At 56.5% G+C, this 8,131-nt stretch overlaps 1 protein-coding gene across 1 annotated transcript; it reads right to left on the reverse strand.

Annotated features, from left to right (window-relative positions):
- Positions 1-853: 853 nt before the first annotated feature.
- LOC105817385 (keratin, type II cuticular Hb3) lies at positions 854-7,432 on the reverse strand. The gene is made up of 9 exons (XM_012653064.1): positions 7,034-7,432; positions 5,224-5,432; positions 4,182-4,242; positions 3,950-4,045; positions 3,124-3,288; positions 2,738-2,863; positions 2,244-2,464; positions 1,481-1,512; positions 854-1,047 (listed from the first exon to the last, which is right to left on the reverse strand). Exons 1-9 carry the CDS (start codon positions 7,415-7,417, stop codon positions 854-856), a joined length of 1,488 nt encoding a protein of 495 aa, XP_012508518.1. The 5' UTR covers positions 7,418-7,432.
- Between the last annotated feature and the right edge of the window lie 699 nt (positions 7,433-8,131).

Raw genomic sequence — 8,131 nt, forward strand, 5'->3', positions numbered from 1 at the left:
GGGAGTGGAGACACTGGGGTCCACAAGATCACATACACTTGCATGGCAGCAGCATTTATTGAAACACAGATTGACACAGCTCAGAAGGCAAGGCACCCACAGACAGTCATAACCAGAGAGGGACCCAGGAAGTGGCCTAACTTTCCATCCCACCAGCTCTGCATTGGACAGTCCCCTCCCACAGGCAGCAGGGGAAGTCTGGAGCAACTGTGGAGTCTTCGAAATGTATACAGGTGCACTGGACAGCAGGACCTTCCCAAAGTGCCCCAACCAGAGGGCTGGAGGCGAAAGCATCCCAACAACAACGGGCCTCTTGACTGGGAGGTCAAACGAGGAGTGTGGCTGGAACGGTCAACCCAGAAGGCGGTCAGTGAAAGAGACAAGCAGAGCTCAGGCAGGATGAACGGGCAAGTGCTTGCCGTGGGCACCGTCCTTCCCAGCAGGGAGGGGCCTGCGAGGAGGGTCTTGCTCTGTTCCATTCTCAGGTTGTGGGAGGTTAGGATCGTGCCTCAACCCAGGGGCAGGCCAAGCTCCCATGCTGTCCAGCCACTCTAGGTGACTGTTTGTGTCCCAGAGAGCTTGGTGAATGGTACAGAGAATACAAATTGGCCACAGGTATTCTGGAGGCAGGTTGGAGTTAAGCGAAGGGCTGGGAATGACTCTAAACTGAAGCCACCAGGAAAACTAGGACACAGCTCCCCAAAAGGAGAAGGCGGAGGATAGTGGCCTCCTACGGAGGGAGGCTCTTTCCCTCTGCAGGAACATGTGGAAGATTCTGGAAGCAAGCATATGTTTTGCATTCACACACCATTCAGTGCTTGGCTGCCACAGGCGGGGCAGGCTCTGGACTCCACTAGGCGAAGCGGACGGACCGGCTGCTTCCGCAGGTGAAGCTGGAGGAGCGGGGCTGGCAGGGCGCGCAGGAGTCGGGGGCTGTCACTGTGATGCTACCCCCCGTGGCTGGGGGGCCAGAGGTGATCTGGCGCCCTGGGGTGGTGCTGTAGGTGAGGCCTCCGCAGGAGACTCCGCCACGAGAGCTGCTGACACCTGTGGGGAGAGGTGACACAGAGGGGTGAGGGCTCGCTGTGATCGCGCCTGCCCCGTGACAGGCCCCAGAGGGCAGCGGCATTGCAGGAGCTGCCTGCTCTTCAAGGGGTCCAGTGGTCGACAACGCAGACCCTGTCCCTCAGCTGCACATCCCATCTGGGGGCCTGGAGTAGGAAGGAACCGAGGACCCCTGGACCCAGAAGAGCAAAGCTGCCAGGCCCCGGCATGGCCTCGGCTCTCGGTTGCCACCAGTAAAGGCCACTCAGCTCTGTTTTCTCTAACTCCCTTCGTGGTCCCCAAGGAGGGGCCAGGAGAGGGAGAAAGGCCCTCTCTTACTTGGGGGAATATTCAAGGCCCAGTGGCTTAGACCAAAGAGTTCAGCTTTGCCTGTCAACAAAGCCATTTTTCTAGGGGATTTCGGGCAGATACTCACAGACATTGACGGAGCCCACACCTTCACACAGCCTGGGGAGAGAAAACTCTGTTAGCTGCAGACACTGAGCTGGATTCCTTGAGACCCATAGTTGCTTGGGGGCAGAAAGGGTCTTCCTGTGGACAGTCTATCCCCTGAGAGGCAGGAAGGGCTTCCCCAGTCTGTATTAAATGCTCACTTCTTTCTTTCATGGTTCTCTAACCATGGGGACAAGCCCTTCTGATTCTCAGCAGCACTGGGTGAGACTGTGACCTTCACCTGCTGCCCCCGATCTGAGTACCATAGCCCACCCCGGGTAGTGCCAACCAAGCTCTCAGGAAGGAGCGTCAAGTCAGACGCAGCAGAGTGCGGAAGAGCTTTGCGGAAGGCGAGAGGTGAACGCGTGCAGAGGTGCACCCCCATCGTATTGCACAGGCCTGCGGTGGAGCAGGAAGCTGGTCTGCAAGAATGCCTTTGGGGGCACATGACTTGGGAGCAGAGCTCAGCTCTTTTGCTTATTAATTGGGTAGCCATGAGAAAGGCACTGAACTCTGAGCCTATTTCTTTATGTTTGGGTGGGAAAAATGGTACTGATCTCACTGGATTATGAGGATTATAAAATGAACACTTAGCACGGGTCTAGCATATAATAAGCATTAGATAAGTTGTTACGATTATTGAAGCTTGACCTATGAGAATCATCGCTCACACTGGCTCAAGGAAATCCACTCCGAGGACCAGGACCTCCACCCTGGAAACCCTACAAGGTCCTGCTTAGCCTCACCTCTGTTCCTCGCCCTCCAGCAGGCGCCTGTAGGTGGCGATCTCGATGTCCAGGCCCAGCTTGGAGTTCATCACCTCCTGGTACTCCTTGAGCAGGCAGGCCATGTCCTGCTTGGCCTTCTGCAGGGCGGCCTCCAGCTCAGCCAGCTTGCAGCGGGCGTCGCTGAGGGCAGCCTCGCCCTGCTGCTCAGACTGGGTCACTGCAGCCTCCAGCTTGGAGTTCTGGGGGCCCACAAGAGAACAAGGCTGGTTAGTTATAGTCCCGGGTCTCTGTGTCCATTATCTGCATGTGTCCAGTCTCTCCACCCAGCGGGAACACCCCAGAAACAAGGCCTCTTGCCTTACCACCTGGGTCTCCCTGAGTGACCAGAACCAGGGGCTCTGCATGTACAATGGGCTGGAGAATGAATGTTGAGATCCAGATAGGGTACCCCCGGGCTGTGGAACACAGGGTGGACCCTCAGCCTCTCTGGTCTAGGGCACAAGTGACCATACCTGGCACTTGGCGTTCTCCACCTCGGCCGTCAGCCTCTGGATCATGCGGTTCAGCTCGTTGATCTCCTCCTTGGTGCGGCGCAGGGTCTCCCCGTGCCTGATCACCGTGGCCTTCATCTCCTCGCACTGTGGGAAGCAGAGATGCTCATGAGGATGAGGATGGGACATGTCATCCATTCAGGACACCAGGAATGATTGTGCAGGTTGTGCAGTGCTCAGCCTGTGCCACCACACATGGCAGTCCTGCCCTGCCACCCCAGCCTCAGAGAATCAGCCCTTCTCTTATCATGCTTAGGGGTCAGAATCCCCAGACTAGAGAAGCCTTTACTCATAGATACTTCCCTCCCACTGCCGAGTCTAGGAGGCAGGTGTCCTGTGCCACTCACCTTGCTGCGGTACCAGGACTCGGCCTCAGCCCGGCTGCGGCTGGCGATGTCATCGTACTGAGCCTTGATCTCGGCAATGATGCAGTCCATGTTCAGGTCCCGGCTGTTGTCCATCTTGACAACCACCGAGGTGTCTGAGATGTGGGCGTTGAGAACGCGGATCTCCTGCAGGAGGTGGGGGTAGAGGAAAGACAGCTCAGTTATCTCGGGTTTTCTCCATCCCCCAAGGCCTGTAATCCTTTCAACTCATCTGGAGCTGATCTCTCATGTTTGGAGCAGAAACCCCCCTCATTGCATAGTTTTCTGCCCAAATAAGAAATGCCTTTTAGAGGAAAAGACAACCATTTCTCAAATGCTTGCATCTGGAATTATTCTGACCCTTGGAAGCCCAGGGTGCTTCTCTATAGCCAGCATGTTCCAGATGCTTCCCAGAGGCCCAGACCCTGTGTGGGGGCCTTTCATATCCTCCTAGACCATGTAAAAGAAGGCTACTGGCTGCCAGAGAAAGTTCTGAGTCAGAGAAATGGGTGTGAGGCTGTCTGATGCTTTGTGTGGCCTATGCTGCACCTCAGTGGCTCAGGGGAAGGACACAGGACAGTTTCCCAAGGCACAGCTGTCATGTTCTTGCCCCTTATGGAATTTGGCCCTTTCTGGTTGCCCGTTGCTCTGCCTCCCTGCTCCTCCCCTCGCCTTGCTCCCCTCCAGTCCTGCAGCTTGGAGCCTGGGTTCCTGTATCAGCAGGCCCACTCTGTGCCGTGCGGGTCTGGGCAGGGGGTCGGGGATCCCATCAGAGGGTCTGTGCCCACCACACCGACAGCCCCCTCACCTCCTCGTACAGTTGCCTCAGGAAGTCGATTTCCTCGGTCAGGGCCTCCACGTTGGCCTCCAGGTCCGACTTGCGGAGGTAGGCGCAGTCCACCTCCTGTGTGTGGCAGCAAGGGGCCGTGAGGCCATTTCTCTCAGGGCACCCTGAGGACCTGGCTGCAGTGTGGCAGGGCAGCAGAGATTGGGTGGCTAGGGACTTGGGGCAGGCTTGGGGTGGGCGTGGCTTCACTCACCTTCTTTAGAGCCACAAACTCGTTCTCTGCTGTGGCCCGAAGTGCAACTTCTTCTTCATACCTGAGGGGAGCGGGGAGAACAACACCATGTCTGAATAGGTCTTGACCTTGGCCGTTAGCACGCGTGCAAACGAGCCGGCATCCTAGACCTCCCCTACTCATCTTCTGCCCCCAAAAAGACAGGACTGGGAGGAGTCAGGCTGGGGGGCCAGGCCTACTGGGGGGCACTGGGGTGCACTGAAGTGCCCACTCCTGGTCTTCAGTGGAGGTAGGAGGGCAGGATGTGGAAGCTGTGTGAGTGTGTGTGGCTGTGTTTCTCACCCGGTCCCACCATCTTTTCCTCCGAGCCCTCCCCTGGCCCTGATTTGCTGCAGGCAGTGGGATCCTGTCTGTCACTCCCCTCCTGCTCTGCGGGAGGCAGCTCGAGACAGAGGGAGCCGTGTGGAGGGCCTGCGGTGCCCACGGCTGAGAGTGATACTGAAGGAAGCTGGCCTCCCATCACAAGCAGATTCCTTTTGAGTACCCACCGCATTCTTTATAGCATGGGGCGCATTTCGTAACTAAAGGTCTAGATCTCTGACTATGTCCTGCCCACCTCCCAGGACACTGTAGGCCCCATGAGGACAGGGACCATGTGTACTGCTTGGTCCTGGATCACTGATGTCAGGCCCAGTGCCTGGGTGGCACATGGCAGGTGCTCAGTTAGTGTAAGTTGAGTGAAAGAGAAAACTTAAGAAGAAGAATGTCTAGAATTTGAGGATTGGACCCAAAGGGACCAGGGAATATGAAGTCTTCTGAGGAGTCTAGTGGATGGAGGAAGGGACAGTCGTCATTTCCCTGGTCTGCTGGTAGGAAGACAAGGTGAGCCTCCACCCCCAGAGGACCAGGACCCACCCGAGCTATCCCTGTGCCTTGAGGAAGGGCATGGAGTGCAGGATCGTCCCTGTTCTTAGGCAGAGACCCCCGCCACGGACTGGACACTCCCCTGGGCTCAGGGAGCTTCCCCCAAGCCCTTTCCTGAGCTGCCCCTTCCAGCACTCACCTCTTCTTGTAGCCCTCCAGCACCTCCTGCACGTGGTTGAGCTCCGAGGCCAGCCTCCCGCTGTCGGCCTCCACGCACTCGGCCTCCCGCCTCAGCGTCTCGATGTAGCCGTCGAACAGCGGCTCCAGGTTGCTCCCGCAGCACTCACGGTTCTGGTAGAACTGCCACTTGGTCTCCAGCAGCTTGTTCTGCTGCTCCAGGAAGCGCACCTGTCGCCCAGAGGCAGAGCCTGAGAATTTCTTCTTGCAGGATCAGAGGGCAAGAGGGGGGTCCCAGCGCCAGGGCCCGAAAGCCCCCAACTCTTTGATCCACAGTCCTCCCTGGTGGGTGTATTGTCATCTCTCTCAGAAACCACACCAGGGCCTAATCTGTTCACCACCTGGAAATCCTTCCTGAGAGCTAGCTTCAGTCTTTTCTAAGGCAATCTACCTGGGGTCACGGAAAACGCTTAAACCATACTGGTCCGGTCTCTGCTGCCACCCGTTAATAATGTACCCTTGGATGAAGCACTTATCCCCTCTGCAGAGTGGGGGGGTTAAAGCTCCTCACCATGAGGATTAAAGGAGCCTGGCACAGAAAGGCACCCCATGGGGAAGAGCTACTGCACCAAGCCAGGTGCGACTGTCAGTGTGCAAATGAACAGGTTGACCTTTTTGGATTGGCAGGCTGTAAAATTTGAAAAATTAAATATGTGCCAATTATTCAAACCCTGCAACAACAGTGCAACTTGAATAATAGTCACCTGGGATTTTGGTGCAGGAAGGCTCTGTGCTCCAACCCCTTCATTTTACAGATGAGGAATTGGAGGCCAGAAGAGGTTCCCTGACTGCTTGAGATCTCACAATGACAGAGGAAGAGCCCAAAATCTGATTTCTGCCCCATAGGGGGTCTTCTCTCATTATGATGATTATAGACTATTTGGCCCCAAGGAAAACTTCATAGATATATCCCTGCCATGAGGTTGGCCCACTTCTGCACTCAGATACCTTTGTCTCATAACTTTGCCACACTCTGGTAAGTCCTTTCTTATGCTATCCTTGGTCTCTCATGTTGTTAGGAGTTTCAGATTTTTTTTTTTTCGGTCCTTTTTGTTGGGTATCTCTCTAATGTGACTTCTTTCTTGAGGTTGGCTCTGGAGAGTGCTTTCTAGCCCCAGCACTGCCTCCCCTCACACCACTGCCACAGGGTGGTTGCTTGGATTCGGTGGGGAAGGTGGCTGCAGGCTCGAGCTGGACACTGACTCTGCAGATGGCTTCAGCTGAGCCCAGAACGTGTGCTGCTTGCCTCCCCATCAAGCCCACGAGGATGGGACCATGTCTATTGCTCATCTGGACCCTGAGCCCCAGGCACAGTGGCTTGGACAAACTACTCTGGCCCCTGCTCAGTGGCCAAGTCACCACATGGTATAGAAACAGCTCTGTGAGATCCACAAGACCCACTTCCAGGCAGTCTTCCAGGATCGCACGTACCAGTGCCGCCCTTGACATAGAGAACACCTCCTTGCCATGTAAGCAGCTATTTGGCTTCAAATGCATGTGGCACCCACACAGTGGCCCTTTGCTCACAAGGCAATGTTTTCTCTCAGCAAGGCTCTGCCTCACTTCTGCTTCTGTGCTCTCACTTTGTCTCCCCCATCAGACTGGCAGCCCCCATTCTTGTCATTCTGTCTGTGTCCTGGAAGTATGACTACCTTCACTTTGGCCTAGGAGCTTCCATGGGCAAGTGCTTACTTCTGACTCCCCTGTTGGTGCCCAGCCTGAGTCCCGAACATGGGTAGGGGTTCAGGAAGTGTGCGATCCAGGACACCCACCTTGTCGATGAAGGCAGCAAACCTGCTGTTGAGGCACTTGATCTGCTCCTTCTCCTCGTGCTTGACGCACTGCGCATTGGGGTCGATCTCCAGGTTGAGGGGTGTGAGGAGAGTCTCGTTGACCGACACAGTGGTGATGCAGGGGGCGCTGGGCCCGCACACGCCCCCGGAGCGGTAGCCGAAGCTGCGTCCGCAGGAGCCAGCGCGGAAGCCCCCGCAGACGCTGTGGCTGCCAAAGTTCCCGGGGAGGCCGCGGTAGCAGGAGATGCCGCGGTAGGGCGCAGCAGTGATGCAGCAGCGACCTGGCTGGGGACCACAGGCCGAGAGGCAGCTGAAGTTTCCAGGGCGGAATCCACGGCGCACAGAGTTGAAGCCACAGGTCATGGTGGAGGTAAGGAGCTGTCTGGAGAGTGGAGAAGTTGGCAGAGGATGGAACCTTGGGCCTGTGCTCCCTGGCTTGTGGCAGGCCCTTTTATTTGCCAGGAGCAGCTGGCATTAAAAGGGGTGGCAAAGAGACAATAGCTGCATTTTATTGGCTTGGCATTACCCCAGCCTCTTAAGCTCGCAACCCCAACCCGCTTGCCTCTTGAGTGTTGCTGTGTCAACAATCCCTGGCCACAGGCTCCATTTCATCTTCAAAGCCCTTCACAAGTTTCCTCATTGCCTCTGCCCCTCCCATTGGCACTGGTGTGGAGAAGGGGGAGGGGCTCCCGAAAGCGTCAGTCAGACTCCGTGCTCCGAGTGCGGGCAATGGTTGCAGTGACCTGGGGTGGAGCTTGCTCTCTGAACCCTTTTCTGGAAGGAGCAGAGCTGCGCTCTGGGCCCTGAACCTGTCGCCTGGCCCTGGGGTGGAGTAGCTGGCCTGTTCCAAGGAGGGGACTGTGCCCCAAACAACCTCTTGTTCTGGGCTTCCTTTTCTGTCCTCTATCTCAAAGGCAGTTTCCTTTCCTCCTTGTTGAGATTAGCCTCTCCTAGCCCATTCCTGTGCAGAGTCTGGTCAGGGATGGGAGTGGGGGGTAGAGATTTGGGGTGACGTGGGGCACGGTCTCTGCACTTTGGGTATTCCTAGTGCAGGGACACCAGCTGGGACATGGGAGA

The sequence above is a fragment of the Propithecus coquereli genome, unplaced genomic scaffold, assembly GCF_000956105.1.
Source record: "Propithecus coquereli isolate 6110/MARCELLA unplaced genomic scaffold, Pcoq_1.0 Scaffold111, whole genome shotgun sequence".
Lineage (NCBI taxonomy): Eukaryota > Metazoa > Chordata > Mammalia > Primates > Indriidae > Propithecus > Propithecus coquereli.

What these genes read in the sequence shown, in the direction of transcription:
- LOC105817385 (XM_012653064.1), bottom strand. Translation starts at nt 7,417, where the DNA reads ATGACCTGTGGCTTCAACTCTGTGCGCCGTGGATTCCGCCCTGGAAAC. An exon ending in CTGGAGGGCTACAAGAAGAG is followed by an intron (nt 4,243 to 5,223) that starts GTGAGTGCTGGA and finishes CGCTCCCCTCAG; the next exon opens with GTATGAAGAAGAAGTTGCAC. An exon ending in TGGAGAACGCCAAGTGCCAG is followed by an intron (nt 2,465 to 2,737) that starts GTATGGTCACTT and finishes GTGGGCCCCCAG; the next exon opens with AACTCCAAGCTGGAGGCTGC.